The sequence below is a fragment of the Marmota flaviventris genome, chromosome 7 (genome assembly GCF_047511675.1).
Source record: "Marmota flaviventris isolate mMarFla1 chromosome 7, mMarFla1.hap1, whole genome shotgun sequence".
Classification (NCBI taxonomy): domain Eukaryota; kingdom Metazoa; phylum Chordata; class Mammalia; order Rodentia; family Sciuridae; genus Marmota; species Marmota flaviventris.
This window is the reverse complement of record NC_092504.1, coordinates 142,146,693-142,162,437: the sequence shown is the minus strand read 5'-3', so window position 1 is coordinate 142,162,437 and position 15,745 is coordinate 142,146,693. Positions and strand designations below refer to the sequence as shown.

Genomic DNA, 15,745 nt, shown 5'->3' with positions numbered 1-15,745 from the left:
CCATGAGGTGAGCAGCTCACTCCAACGTGCTCCTGCCTGCCACAAAAACTGGACCACCAAAGGTCCCAGCCCTGGGGCCAACCACCGAGGACTGAAACCTCTGGAACCACGAGCCCAAAGAGACCTCTACTCCCTACATATGTAGGGTCACAGTCACACTGAGGGAAGGCTGATCCACCCAGCGCCCAGGGAGAAGATGACCATGCTGCCGGAGACCAGAGGGTGCGCACAGCTCCACCCCTAGCCCTCGCCACCAGAGGCCATGCTGCATGGGATTCGCCCATCGGAAAACTCACAGTGGGTACTTCATCACTCTGTCTTGAGCTGAAATTCACAGGCCAGAAGGTGTCTTTCATTCAATTTGCAAGCAAATGGCTAGTGGAAATTCATCCCAAACACTGAACACCACCAAGGCGCTCAGGCAGGAGGACAAGACAGGTCGGACCTGGAAGGACAAGTACAAGATTCAGAACAAGATTCACAAAGGATGCAGGAAGGGTCGGGATGGAGGGCTATGCACATTTTACAGCTCCTTAAAAATCTACTACGACATAACCTCCAGAACAGAGCTGTGCGCACGGGTCCACACAGTAGAGGGCCATGCACTCCATGCCTGTGCCATCACCAAGGTGACGTTGTGGGGAAACAGGTCTGTGGGCCACATGGAAACCCAGGAAAAGGAGAGGAACTCTTCTGTTCCCCACCAGTCAAGCCCCTGGGACATTGCCTCTGGTGTGGGAATTCAAAAGCACCTCGTGCGTGTCCACCTGGTGAGGACTCGGACCATGTACTAAAGTCCAGGAGGTGGAGCTGCAGTGAGACCAGCACTTCTCCACACCCTGATGGAGGAAGGTACACAGCACCACTTCTCTGGAGCACCCTTTTGTCATGGATATTAAGGCCATGAAAAGTGTACATGGCTTTCACCCAGTAGTTGTGCCTCTGGGGAGGTAAAACAAGATAATCGGAGATGCCCACAGACAGGCTGGACCAGGGGTTCCTTGCACCCCTGCTTACAAGGGCCCCAGTAGAAAGCAACTTGAATGCCCAGGGAAGGGGAACACGTCTGCCACAAATCTCAGGCTGCATCAGGGCACCTGCGGGAAGGAGTCCAGGTGCTGAAAACCATGGAGCCCTCTGCTGAGGCCTAGCAGGCTTCCCAGGACCAGGGGCTCCCCAGGACCCTCTCCCAGCCTCTCCGCCCAGCATCTCCTGCTCAAGGAGCCAGGGCTGTCCACAGGGCAGTGCTCCCCACGCTCTGCCTGCTCCTGAGCCAGCTGCTCCCTCTGGCTCTCCTGCAGGGGCTGAATTCCAGCCCCTGCTCTGGGCCACCCCTCCTACCTGCCCCACCCTCCTCCACCCCCTGCACCCAGCCTTTCCTCCTCCTCCCTGGCCACCCGCCCTCTGCCCTCCTTCCTTTGTCCCCCCTGCTCTCCAGGAGGACCCTGCACTCTGCCCCTCCCCTCTACCCATCCCTCTTCCCTCTCCTTCCTTCCTCTCCTGCCCTTCACTCCCCTGTCTCCTGCCCTTCTCAGCCCTCCCCCTCCCCCCTCCTCCCCCCTGCTCCTGCCTCTCTCCCTGGCCCTCCCTCTCCACTCCCCCCCCTCCCTGCCTCTGCTGCTCACAGTCTAGTCTGCAGTAGGTCTCCTGTCTCAGGGATGGCTCTGGGGACTTCCTCCTCCTGGGGATGGTGTCACTGTCCATCCCAGAGCCCACTGGGCACCTTTAACCATCTCTGCAACTCAAGTCGATCCCCTGGTTCCCAGCTGGGTCCTCCAGAGGTCCCCTGCTCCTCAGATCTGAACTGAGCTTGGACCAAGGAGGAGGAGAAGGGCAGCTGCTCCCCACCCCAGGCAAGGCCTGCCATTGCTTAGCCATTAGACACTCCTCAGGCTCATCAGAACCAGGTGCCAGCTGCCCGATGGGTTCTCAGTCCACATATGCAGGGCCTAAGAAGGCACCCTGGGACCTGGGGACCTGGAACAGGCCTGGAGAGCAGCTCCTGCCCTCCCCCACCCCTCCACGCTGTGTCTCAGGCCATACATCATCCCTGATGCCTCCTGTCCCCAGGACACTCAGGATGTGTGGCTCTGTGCTCTGCACCCCTTGGAATTCAGGGTAGCTGAAGGCCCACCCCTAGATGAAGACGAGGTCCAGCCCTGAGGCACACATCCCCTCGGGGAGCCAGGGCCCCAGGGCCTCACCTGATAGGGTCCATAAACAACTCAAGATGGCACCTGGCATCTTGCCAGAGGGAGTGGTTTGAGAAGCAACACCAGCGAGCCATTAAGATGATAGAGATTCCTTAATGACTGACTGCTGTGTCTAGATTATGTCAATTATGTTAAGCTGTGTGTAATCATTAAGATGATGATTCCTTATTGGTTGACTGCTATATCTAGTTTGTTAATTAAGATAAGCTGTGTGGAATTAGTTATGTATATATACCCCTCCTGTCCTACAATAAACGGCTCCCACTCCTGCTGTATCAATGTACACAAGTTGCTTGTCACCTCCCGGTTATTTTGCTGCAGCCGGACTGCAGCACTCACCCTCCTGAAGGCTCGAAACGCCATACCCTCAAAGGGAGGGGAGTTTCAGCAGCACTTTTGGAGAAACACACTCCTGAAACCACGGCCCTGGGAAACCAAGGGACTCGGTCTCCCCTGCACCTGCCCTTCACGAGAGGAGTCCCTGGTGGTGGACTGAACGACCTTAGGCAGGGACTCAGAGATGGGTGAAGACACAGGGTGTTAGACCAGGACACAAGAAAAGACCACTGACTCCAATTAAAATCAAATTAAAGCAAGCTTATTATTACGACCGGCTGGGCAACCTTGTCCATCAAAATCGTGGGAGCCAAGGACAGCGGCGAGGCTTCTTTGCGGCCCAGTTTATAGCCCAAAAAGTTACACAAAGGGGGGTCACAGATAACAACACTCTGAGGAGCATAACACAAGTTTACATTTTTGCTGGCCCTGGCATCAGTATTTATGGAGATCTTAGAGACTCAGAAAGGGTCATTATCCAGCCAGGGAAGGCCAGAATTTATGAGGCGTTACTAAGGTTTAGGAAAGGGTTGTTATCTGGTCAGGGAAAACCGGACATGGGTGAGTTCAGGGCATGGGCAGGCATTCCAAGTAGGTTCAGAATTTGCAGTAATTTATAGTAAAGCCGAAATTATCTTTTCAGGGGTTTGTGGCGAGATGCCCAATTTTAAGAAAAGATCAGGTTGGGTCTATCAAGGGGTCTCTGGAAAGGCCAGTTCCTGGCAAGTACAAAAGCTGGCCTCACTTTTCTTGTCCATGGGGAAGAGACCAATTCAGACGACTCAGTGGAGGGTCTGTGGTACCAAACCCACCAGGAACACACGGGTGGCTCTGTGACATTAGAGACCCAGGGGAGGGGGTGGGGTTCGCATCTAGTACAGGATGGAAGTGAGGCTGCCCTCCATTCACTTCAGACTGGGATCTCTGACCCACGTCAAATGGAAACCCTGCGGAGATCACAAAGAAAGGGGGACAGAGCCCACACCCCGAGTCGAAGGGATGGGAATTGAAAGGTTCACTCCAAACACTAGACCCGGAAAACGGCTCCTCCCAGCCAGCCCTGCACTCCTGGGGGCTGGGGGCTCTGGCCACACACCCTCCCCTGCCCACACCTGCGCCCCAGCTCCCCCACCCATAGGTGGTCCTGCTCCCTGCTCAGCAGCCCTGGGGAGCTCAGGGTGGCAGGCTGAAGGGCCCGTCCCCGGGTCAGGATGCTCACAGGGACGGTCCTGCGCAGCCGAAGATCTAGAGAGGTTAAAGCTTCACCAGGGCAAGAGCGAGCCCCTGGCAGGGACATTCAGAGGACGGAGCAAGGGCAGCCCCCAAGCCACTCTGGGGGAGGCACCCACAGCTCTACCCTGACTGCCCCCGGGGCCTGCAACACGGTACCTCCTCGTGCCACTCTGGATGTCCCCCCAGGATGGGCTTGGGCTTGTGGCTCCTCTGTCCAGGGTTCCCTTCTGAAAGTGGTGACCGGGCACCATTAGTGTCAGGCCAGGCACAAGGTCTGCCTTTCTGCCCCCCACCCAGCCTCCTCCCCTGGGACCACTCTGGGTCACGTGTTGCCCTTGGGGACCTCCGGAGGGCTCCCTGTCACTGCTCCCTTACACCATCCCCACTGTGACACCACCACCCACTCTCCCACTGTTGCCAGGAGGCGGCCAAGGAACGCAACAGCTGATCCCCACGGAGCACCCAATTTATTCCAAGATCCGTGGGACACGCGAATGGATGAGGAGCTTATTGGGAAGCATCTCTGCCCCAGAGGGTGGGAGAGAGAGCAGAGGAGAGCAGGGCGGGGCACGTGTCCAAGGAGAAGTCCCTGAGGTGGGATCCGGGTGGGGCGCAGGGGCCCACTGGTGTCCGGGTGTCTTCGGGTGTCCTCCTGCCTGAGGGGTCCGGGAGGCGGCGGCCAGGGCAGGTTGCACTTCTCGCTCCAGCAGCTGGCCCTCGTGAGGTAGAACCCGGGCCACCTGTCTGTGGACAATGAGAGGGGCTAGGAGTCCGAGTCGCCCACCCTGTGGTGCCCAGGTGGACCTAACCCTGGTGGCACCCCCCAAGGGCAGAGGGTGTCCATTCATCCTTTGGAGATGACACTCATCAAGGCACACGTGAGACCCAAGGCAGCACCGCTCCACCTACTTGGCTCCGTGGGCGTCTCAGCTGGGCGCTGGCCAGGGAGCCACTCTGTTTTTGAAGAATCTTCTGAGGGCCTGACCTCTGGTGGGGGCAGGTCCCGGGGGGTCCCTGGGTGCTGGTGCTGGTGGTGGCGCGGGCCCTCCAGCTGCGGGAGCCACTCTGTTGGAGCGTCCGGAGCCAGTCCTGGGGGCCTGCACGCAGCAGCACAGCCTCGCCAGACAGGTGGCCATCCTCCGGACCACTTCCCTCCATCCCCTGGCTGTGTCACGGGTCAGGCCAGGGGTCCTGGAGCCAGCATGGGGTTGCGCGGTGGAGGAGGAGCTGGGATCCGGTGCCAGGGCCTGGGAGGACCCCGGCAGAGGGGCCGTGGGGCCGGGAGCAGGGACGCTGGCCGACAGGCTGCACAGCATGATGGCGGGCAGGCTGGCTCTCCTGCTGCCCACCTGCCCTGAAGGCTTGAGCTCCTCAGGCTGCTGCTGCTGCTGCTGCTGCTGCTGCTGCTGCTGCTCACAGGCCGAGAGGGGCCAGGAGCGCATGGCCGGCCTGCTGACGCCCCACCTTGGGCCCAGAGTCAAGCTGGAGGGGATGGACAGGGACGGGCAAGGCCCCACCTGTGGCCGCCCAGGCATCTGCAGCCGCACCTGGCAGCCCGCCCCCCGGGTTTTCTGGTGGCCCAGCAGGAGGTAGGTGGCCATGGCCTGGTTGAACTGGCGCGTCGCCACCGACACCCAGGTCTCCTGCAGCCCGTAGCCCAGGTCCAGCATGGCCAGCAGGATGGAGGTGTCCGGGCGCTTGGGGAGCAGCTCGGCGGGAGGACTCGGGCAGCGTTCCCCATCCTGGCTCAGCCACGGGTGCCCCAGGATCTGCTGGAGCGTGGGCCTGTGCGCGGGCTCCAGGGTCAGCATCCAGGACACCAGGCTCTGCGCCTCGTCGGACAGGTGGAACGGGAGGTGGTACCTGGCCTGCAGCACCTGCTCCTTGGCCTGCTCATAGCTGGCCCCGGTGAACGGGACGCTGCCCGTGAGCATGAGGATCAGGAGGACACCCAGGCTCCAGACGTCCACCGCGGGGCCGTCGTAGGGCTCTCGCCGGTGCAGCTCCGGGGCCCAGTAGGCCACGGTGCCGCAGAGCAGGCCCAGCTTCTCTCCGGCCCTGAACCTGCAGGCCAGGCCGAAGTCGCACAGCTTGGCGCGGCCCGCGGCATCCAGCAGCACGTTGTCCGCCTTCACGTCCCGGTGCGCGATGCCCTGCGCGTGGCAGTAGCCCACGGCGCTGGCCACCTGCCCGAACAGCATGCGGGCCTCGTCCTCCCACAGGCCCACGACCTCCGGGATGTGCTGGCCCAGCTGGCCCCCAGCCATGTCCTCCATCACCACGTAGGCAGTGCCGGGGGTCTCCACGATCTCCAGCAGCTGCACCACGTGCGGGTGCTCCAAGCCCTTCATGATGTCCAGCTCCGACAAGACCCAGGACAAGGTGGCCCCCGTCCCCTTTCGCAGGACTTTCACGGCCACCTTCGTCCCCGTCAGGATGTGTCGGGCCAGGAAGACCTTGGCAAAGCTGCCCTGCCCGACGACCCCCAGGGGCTCATAGCGGCCCGTGAGGGCTTCCTCCAAGGAGGAGCTGGCCGCGAGGTCCCGACACACCCTCCGCACCACACTACGCTCACTGCTCTCTCTAGACATCCTCCGCCCCACGCCCACTAAGCCCGCTAGCTAAAAACAAACACAACAAACAAAGCAAAGAACACAAGCAAAACTAACACAACAAAGCCCAACAGAAAGCCCCAAATCAAAGAACCAACCCGAGACCGCAACCAGAACCACCAAACCACCAACCACCAAACGCGCTAACTATGGGAGTCCCACAGGTCACTGCCTAGAGCTTCCTGTGCTTGTGGACAAGGTGCCAGCCTCGTCCCGGCCTTATATCCCCGCTGGCTCAAGGGCCTCACAATGCTGGCCCCTGTGAGGTCACAGCCAGGAGTGGCCCACTCACACCTGGGGGTGGCCCACGGTGGCATCTCCCACTTGGGCCTCCGGGACCTTGGCCACCTTCCTGGTCAGAACAAGGAGGGTCTGTGGAACCTCGGTGCTCCCGTGTGTTCGGGACCCCGACCTCTCCTTGCTGAGAAAGGAGGAGCTGGACCAGGCCCCGGGGCCCGTGCCTCGCCAGTACACAACTGTGTCGTGGCTTTCGCCCCGTGAAGACCCCACCCCAGGTCCTCTGGAGCCATTCAGCGCCCGTCTCCTCCAACTCGGACAGACTGGTGTCCAGAGCGTGGTAGCAGTCCCCTCACGCCAGGACGCTGGTGCAAGACGCTCCAACCCCTGAGCTCCAGGGCCACATACCCGACCTTGGTGGGGTGTGGGGGCCAGGGCAGGCGCCCCACAAGGTCCTATCAGGTCACTCGCCAGAACCCTGCCTGCAGCCCACAGGAGAGAGAGAGGGTGGGTCGCCTTCCAGGGATGAAGGCCGATCCTGCCAGCCAAGAACCCTAGGGCCAGCAGGTGCCCTTCCTGGGGTGCAGAGAGATGGAGGCGTCCCTGATGCCCGGGGCCCTTCCGCTGCCCTGTCCATAGAGCCTGGGCTGGCTCCTTTGGAACCTCCTAGACTGACCGCTCCCCCCTCTGGGACCTGAGGCGTCCACGTGTCAGGCACCAGGAGGCCGGGTGTCTAGGGAGGTCTCGCTCTATCCTTCCAGCGAGGGACCTTGTTGCCGTGTCCCACACCACATGGCTGAAAGGCCGAGGACTGGGCTCACCCCTTCAATCCCTTTCCTGCTCTCTTCCCTTCTTTCCTCCTTGGTCATAGTTATGGAGACCTGCCCTGAAGGCTTGTGCTCCTCAGGCTGATGCTGCTGCTGCTGCTCACAGGCCGAGAGGGGCCAGGAGTGAATGGCGGGCGTGTTGACGCCCCACCTTGGGCCCAGAGCCAAGCTGGAGGGGACGGACAGGGACGGACAAGGCCCCACCTGTGGCTGCCCACGCATCTGCCGCCCCACCTGGCAGCCCAACCCCCAGGGGCCAGCGCTTGACTCCTGAGCCACTTTCCCAGCCCTTTCTACTGTCTTTGATGAAGGATCTCACACACTTGCCTAGGCAGGTCTTGAATTGCCAATGCCCCTACTCGGCCTCCCCAACCCACAAGTAGAAAGGCAGTCACCACCTTGCCAACCGTGACATGTCTCTGTGTCTGTGTCTGTCTCTGTGTGTTCCTGTGTGTGTGTGTGTGTGTGTGTGTCTGTGTGTGTGCATGAGCACACCTGAGACCAAGCGCGACCATGTGTGGTGCAGAGGGTAGAACCAGGGCCTAGTTGCTGGCCAGAGGAGGTCCAGCCCTGAGGCGCACATCCCCTTGGGAAGCCAGGGCCCCAGGGCCTCACCCTCCTGAAGGACCACAACACCACACCCTCAAAGGGAGGGGAGTTTCATCAGCACTTTTGGAGAAACACACTCCTCCAACCTCGGCCCTTGGAAACCAAAGGCAAAGGACTCGGTCTCCCCTGCACCTGCCCTTCAGGACAGGAGTCCCTGGTGGTGGACTGAACGACCTTAGGCAGGGAATCAGAGATGGGTGAAGACACAGGGGTTTCTGGAAAGGCCGGTTCCTGGCAAGTACAAAAGGTGGCCTCACTTTTCTTGTCCACAGGGAAGGGACCAATTCAGAAGAAAACACTCAGTGGAGGGTCTGCAGTACCAAACCCACCAGGAACACACAGGTGGCTCTGTGACATCAGAGACCCAGGGGGAGGGGGTGGGGTCTGCATCTAGTACAGGAAGGAAGTGAGGCTGCCCTCCATTCACTTCAGACTGGGATCTCTGACCCACGTCAAATGGAAACCCTGCGGAGATCACAAAGAAAGGGGGACAGAGCCCACACCCCGAGTCGAAGGGATGGGAATTGAAAGGTTCACTCCAAACACTAGACCCGGAAAACGGCTCCTCCCAGCCAGCCCTCCACTCCTGGGGGCTGGGGGCTCTGGCCACACACCCTTCCCTGCCCACACCTGCGCCCCAGTTCCCCCACCCATAGGTGGTCCTGCTCCCTGCTCAGCAGCCCTGGGGAGCTCAGGGTGGCAGGCTGAAGGGCCCGTCCCCGGGTCAGGACGCTCACAGGGATGGTCCTGCGCAGCCGAAGATCTAGAGAGGTTAAAGCTTCACCAGGGCAAGAGCGAGCCCCTGGCAGGGACATTCAGAGGACGGAGCAAGGGCAGCCCCCAAGCCACTCTGGGGGAGGCACCCACAGCTCTACCCTGACTGCCCCCGGGGCCTGCGACACGGTACCTCCTCGTGCCACTCTGGATGTCCCCCCAGGATGGGCTTGGGCTTGTGGCTCCTCTGTCCAGGGTTCCCTTCTGAAAGTGGTGACCGGGCACCATTAGTGTCAGGCCAGGCACAAGGTCTGCCTTTCTGCCCCCCACCCAGCCTCCTCCCCTGGGACCACTCTGGGTCACGTGTTGCCCTTGGGGACCTCCGGAGGGCTCCCTGTCACTGCTCCCTTACACCATCCCCACTGTGACACCACCACCCACTCTCCCACTGTTGCCAGGAGGCGGCCAAGGAACGCAAGAGCTGATCCCCACGGAGCACCCAATTTATTCCAAGATCCGTGGGACACGCGAATGGATGAGGAGCTTATTGGGAAGCATCTCTGCCCCAGAGGGTGGGAGAGAGAGCAGAGGAGAGTAGGGCGGGGCACGTGTCCAAGGAGAAGTCCCTGAGGTGGGATCCGGGTGGGGCGCAGGGGCCCACTGGTGTCCGGGTGTCTTCGGGTGTCCTCCTGCCTGAGGGGTCCGGGAGGCGGCGGCCAGGGCAGGTTGCACTTCTCGCTCCAGCAGCTGGCCCTCGTGAGGTAGAACCCGGGCCACCTGTCTGTGGACAATGAGAGGGGCTAGGAGTCCGAGTCGCCCACCCTGTGGTGCCCAGGTGGACCTAACCCTGGTGGCACCCCCCAAGGGCAGAGGGTGTCCATTCATCCTTTGGAGATGACACTCATCAAGGCACACGTGAGACCCAAGGCAGCACCGCTCCACCTACTTGGCTCCGTGGGCGTCTCAGCTGGGCGCTGGCCAGGGAGCCACTCTGTTTTTGAAGAATCTTCTGAGGGCCTGACCTCTGGTGGGGGCAGGTCCCGGGGGGTCCCTGGGTGCTGGTGGTGGTGGTGGCGCGGGCCCTCCAGCTGCGGGAGCCACTCTGTTGGAGCGTCCGGAGCCAGTCCTGGGGGCCTGCACGCAGCAGCACAGCCTCGCCAGACAGGTGGCCATCCTCCGGACCACTTCCCTCCATCCCCTGGCGGTGTCACGGGTCAGGCCAGGGGTCCTGGAGCCAGCATGGGGTTGCGCGGTGGAGGAGGAGCTGGGATCCGGTGCCAGGGCTTGGGAGGACCCGGGCAGAGGGGCCGTGGGGCCGGGAGCAGGGACGCTGGCCGACAGGCTGCACAGCATGATGGCGGGCAGGCTGGCTCTCCTGCTGCCCACCTATTGATGCCAGGCTTGGGAACAACCTCAGTGCTCATTGTACTGTCCCACTGAGTCCTCTCAACCCTCTTCTCAACCACTTTGCAACTTACCCCACCATCTACTAATTTATTTCCTCTTGTCCATCACTCCCCGACTAGAGCATAAACCCTGTTCAGGGCATGCATTTGGCCTGGTAAGGAAACTACTGAAGCAAGGGCCCTACAGTCTAGATTGAAAAGGATCATGTTATGATTTGGAAATAAACTGTCCTGAAAAACTGTTAATGCAGGAATATTCAGAGGTGAAATGACTAGACTTAGAGCTGTGACCTAAATCAGTTCATCTGACTTTGAATAGAATAATTGGGTGGTAATCGTAAGCAGGTGAGCTATGACTGAAGGTACCTATCCTCAATGGTCCATGTTCCCTGTAGCCGCTTCCCCTTCCCCCTCTCTGTTTCCTGGCCAACAACAACACTTCTCCACCTCGCCCTTCCGCCTGATATTCTGCCTTATCTGGGGCCCAAAGCAATGGAGTTAGCCCGCTGTGGACTGAACCTCTGAAAGTATGACACAAAATAAATTTTTAGTCCCTAAGTTGTTCTTGTCGTGTACAAGTCTGGCCTAGAGGAGGCAAAGGATACCAGAAAATGTGGACTGGAAAGTGCCTTCTTGAAGAGCCAACCAGTAAATAGTTCAGCCTCGAGGGTCATCCAGTCTGTGGCCACTACTCAGCTGTCCTCCTGTGCCAAGAAAGCAGCCATACTCTATCGGTGAACAAGTGATCATGATCGTGTTCCAATAAAACCTTACTTAGAAAAACTGTGACAGACCAAATTTAACCCACAGGTAGTCATTTCCTACATGAAATAAAGTTCAAGGACAGAGGAAAATGCCATGGTTAGGTTGGGTGGATCTGTTTAAAGTAATAATAATAATAATGATAATAATAATAATAATAATAATAATAATAATAATAATAACAGCTACAAAAAACCTGCAATGGCTGTAGCTCAGTGTTAAAACTCCCCTGGATTCAATCCCTAGTATCAAACATACACACCCACTAGAATGAATGTCCAGCTGGTTACAGAGGTCCACACCTTCAATTATAGCAACTCTGCAAACTGAGGAAGGGGGAACCAAAGTTTGAAGCCAGCTTCGGCAACTGAGGGAGATACTGTCTTAAAATAAAAGCAAAAAGAGGTTGAATGTAACTCAGTGGCAGAGAATCTCTGGGTTCAACCCTAAGTCCCCACCAGGAAAAAAAATGATGTTGGCCCATGAGAGCAGCTCTGAATTCAATTCCCCAGTACCAGTAAAAATAGAGTAGGTATATTATCATTCATTAAATTATGAAAGTCATAAAAATGCTAGAAAACAAATATCTTTATAAATAATAACCATTAGCACATAATGGGGAAAAACTCATTAGAAATAGATGCAGGGGTGGGGGTGGGGGAGTGTGCATGCTAGACATTAAACCCAGGGCCCCACGCATGCTCAGCAGTCACCCTGTACCCTCTGCAAAGATAACAGCAATTGTTAAAAATATATAACCCCTAGGAATAAACTCACATGCAAGCTCTACAGTTATAAAACTGCAAAACTTTCCTGATAACTTTTTTTAAATGATGAAAAACTTCACCCAACTGGAGTCAAACCTCTATGTGGATGAAAATCATAAGGAAAATATTTAAAAGACAAAAGCCTAAACCCGGAAACAGAAGATACCAGCCTCTCAGGAAGCTGAGACAGGACAACTTGAGTCCCAAACTTTAAGGCTAGCCTGGACAACGCAGGAAGACCTTCTCCCAGAAAAAAAGAAAGAAAGAAAACAAACAACAACAACAAATATGACACAACTCTGTTCAGCAGGTGAGGCCAGAGGATGAAAAGGTCCAGACTGCCCTGCGTCTACATAAGAAATACAAAGGGCCAGGGATAAAGCTCAGTGGTAGATTTCCCATAGGTCCAGTTCCGAGTTGAAGCAAAAAAAAAAAAAAAAAAAAAAAAGCCGTACAGCAGTTCACAAACAACAGGACAGCCTCCAGTACCAAAAGCAAACAGACAAAAGATGATGTAGAGTCGTGACGGTCCTGCGGGAACATTACCACCTGCCCCAATCACCAACACAACTCACTATACTTAAGATCACCACTGATGATCAGAACACTTGAAAGGAAAGTCTTAATTAAAAAGCACAAGAGCCAGGCAGAGTGTGATCCCCTCAGTAATCCCTAAGTGGCTAAGAGGCCGACTAAGGCATTAATGCAGGAGAAACAAAAGTTAGAGCGCAACCTGGGAATTCAGACCTTGTGCCAAAATAAGCAACAGAAGCAATAAAAGCCACCGTGGCTAAGCCAGGTGATGTGGTGCACACCTGCAACCCAGAGGCTCAGGAGGTGAGGCAGGAGGATTTCAAGTTCAAAGCCAGCCTTGGCAACTTAGCAAGTCACTAAGCAACTCCTTGTGACTCGGTCTCGATCTCTAAACATAATATTTTAAAACGGTTGGGGATGTGGCTCAGTGTTTAAGCACCCCTGGGGTTCAATCCCCAGTACAAGAAAAAAAAACTGCAATGGCTGTAGCTCCCCTGGGTTCAATCCCCAGTATCAAAGAGTCTCTCTCTCTCTCTCTCTCTCTCTCTCTCTCTCTCTCTCTCTCACACACACACACACACACAACAGAATAATTGTCCAGTGGTTACAGAGGATTCCAACCAAGAATACTGTATCCAGCAAAATTAAGCTTCAGGTTTGACAATGAAATTAAAATATTTCATGATAAAAATTAAAAGAATTTGCAGCCAGAAAACCAGCACTGCAAAGCATTTTGAGCAAAACACTACAAGAAGAGGAAATGAAAAACAGCACCCAAAACTAACAGTGGGAGGTAACCAGTAAAGGGGGGGGGGGATAACCAAAGAGGAGAAACAAGCCAAATTAAAATAAATAAATAAACATGACTGGAAGTACAAACCATATGTCAATAGTAACCCTAAACGTTAACGGCTTAAACTCACCAATCAAGCGACATAGGCTAGTAACTTGGATTAAAAAAACAGATCCAACCATACGCTGCCTTCAGGAGACTCATATGATAGGAGAAGACATACACAGGCTGAAGGTGAAAGGTTGGGAAAAATCATACCACTCATATGGTCCAATTCCTAGTACTGTCAAAAAAAAAAAAAAGAACCAGAAAGCAGTTCACAAAGAAAGGGCAGGTTGGGCAGAGTGGCACACAGGTATAATCCCAGCAGAGCTTGGGAGGCCCTGAGGCGGGAGGAGCACAAATTCAAAATCAACCTCATCAATTTAGTGAAGGCTTAAGCAACTCAGTGAGACCCTGTCTCTAAATACATAAACAAAACAAAACAAAAAACTGGCTGAGGATGTGGCTCAGTGGTAAGCTCCCCTGGGTTCAATCCCCAGTATCAAACACACACACACACACACACACACACACACACACACACTGAACGTCCAGCTGGTTACAGAGGTCCACTCCTTTAATCCTAGCAAGTCTGCAAAATGAGGAAGGAGAAACCAAAGCTTGAAGCCAGCCTTGGCACCTGAGGGAGACACTGTCTTAAAATAAAAGTAAAAAGGGCTTGGGATTTAGCTCAGTGGCAGAGAGTCTCTGGGTTCAACCCTTAAATCCCCACCAGAAAAAAAAAAGTTGGCCCTGAGGGCAGCTACTTTTTAATTTTTATTCTTATTTTACTTATTTATTTATTGGTATGAGAAATTGAACCCAGGGGCACTTAACCACTGAGCCACATCCCCATCTTTTTTTTTTTTATTTTGAGACATGGTCTCACTAAGTTGCTTAGGGAAGCAGATATCTTTATCAACAATAATAACGTGTCCAAAAACCAGGTAGAAAAGATGCTTAGCCATCTCATCCCTTAGGCTACTTCTTTGGAGAATATAAAGGCACTTTTTTTGGGTGGGGACGGAGGGGGGGGGGACCGCACAGTCAGATGCGGAAGCCAGCAGGGTAGAGGCAGAAATAGCTCTGGAAACTTCCTGCCCAGGGTTTCCTTGGTAAGAGTTTGGATTAGTTTCTTGCTTATTCACCCTCTCAGAGCTGCCTACACTGTCTTCAGAAATCCCTGTACTCAGCGGGGAAATCTCAAGCCTATTAAGTAGGAGAGAATTTTACGTGTTAATAGGCCTAAAGGTCAAGAGGACCAATGGGTGTGGCAGATTATGAAGTGGGGCCTGGTGCTTCTTAATGGCAGAACAACAGGAGACTCAACAAGGGGTTCAGTAATGTGGAGGGGCTGCCGAGACCCTAAGATTCAAGGACAATTCAGGCAACCCTGACAATTAACAGGTGAAAACTAGGGCTGGGGTATAATGCAGAGATAGGGTGCTTGCCCAGCATGGGGGATGTCCTGAGTTCCACCAGAGGGTGGGGGTGGCTGGGGGCACACCAGCTGAAAACCTTTGGGAAAGGAAGTGCATGTTGCACTTCCAAATTTTGGTTATTGCCTTCCCTTCTCCAAGGCAGGCAAGAATTCCTTACACAGACTTTGGGCAGAGCAGGACAGTTCAGAGAACCACAGACCAATTAAGTGAGCCAGATTCGGGGGTTTTGTTTTTTGGGGTGTGTTGTGGGGGGGGGAGGTGTACTGGGATTCCACCCAGGCCCTATACTGCTGGGCAAATGCTCTATCTCTGAGCTACACCTACCCACCCTTTTTTTCTTCTTTTAAGCCAGGGTCTTGCCAGGTTGCCCAGGATGGCCTTGAAGTTCCTGATCCCACTGTCTCAGCCTCCAGAGTAACTAGGGTCAGAGACCACAGGGCCCAGCTGGATTCTGCTTTGACTTTAGGTGTTGATGCTGTGACTGGCAGTCAGCCAGGGAACCTGCCTGGCAAGAGTCAGCTGCCCCAATGTCTAAGAACTAAGGAAGCAGGGAAATAGGAATCTTATGCCTGTTGACCAAACTGGGGAGAAGCAGCTGGATTGTTTCTCTCCAGGCCCTAAAGAAACTGGTTACAATTTATAGAAACAAAAGACAGGAGACACACACGTACAGATTCAGCTTGGCCATGTAGCCAGAGAACATCACTTTTCACTTCCTTGGAGCACCTTGGCCATGTTTGCCCTCTGAACGTGAAGAGGTGGGGGGTGCAGAAATCAGTTATCAGAACATTGCTCTTCATTTCAAAGGGGGTCTGTTTCAATGCTATCTATACATCTGAGTTTAACAAAGACTCTTCTTGATCAACTTTAATCTTGTCCCTCTGAACACTTTTCTCAACTGAGCCTCAATTTCCATACCCCAGTTTAGACAGAGTCTCCCTACCCTGGCTTTTTCATCACTCTCAGTATTTGATCAAATTCTTCACACTCCTCACCCTGATGTCTCATCACCCTGGCCTGCCTTCAGCAGGAATCCTACTTAGTAATTCTAGTAGGAATCCCCCCTACCCTTGATGTGCTGTAGTAATTTTCCATCCACCAATACCACCAACCTGCTCCTTGGCTATCCTTGTACTCCATGCCAAAAACAAAAACAAAAACCTTCCATACTGCGATAGTCTTAACACATTGACCTATCACAGTAGTCCTCAATAAAGT

The 15,745-nt window shown here is 55.2% G+C and overlaps 1 protein-coding gene and 1 long non-coding RNA gene across 2 annotated transcripts; both read right to left on the bottom strand.

The window, feature by feature from the left end:
- Positions 1–4,230: 4,230 nt before the first annotated feature.
- LOC139706452 (sperm motility kinase 2B-like) lies at positions 4,231–7,733 on the bottom strand. Its single transcript, XM_071614720.1, has 2 exons — positions 4,692–7,733; positions 4,231–4,526 (listed from the first exon to the last, which is right to left on the bottom strand). Exon 1 carries the CDS (start codon positions 6,371–6,373, stop codon positions 4,709–4,711), a length of 1,665 nt encoding a protein of 554 aa, XP_071470821.1. The 5' UTR covers positions 6,374–7,733; the 3' UTR covers positions 4,231–4,526; positions 4,692–4,708.
- A 1,533-nt stretch (positions 7,734–9,266) lies between these two features.
- Positions 9,267–10,163, bottom strand: LOC139706544 (uncharacterized). Its single transcript, XR_011708163.1, has 2 exons — positions 9,728–10,163; positions 9,267–9,562 (listed from the first exon to the last, which is right to left on the bottom strand). It is a non-coding gene; the product is annotated as an uncharacterized lncRNA (long non-coding RNA).
- Between the last annotated feature and the right edge of the window lie 5,582 nt (positions 10,164–15,745).

Coding starts and splice junctions, on each gene's coding strand:
- LOC139706452 (XM_071614720.1), bottom strand. CDS start 6,373: ATGTCTAGAGAGAGCAGTGAGCGTAGTGTGGTGCGGAGGGTGTGTCGG.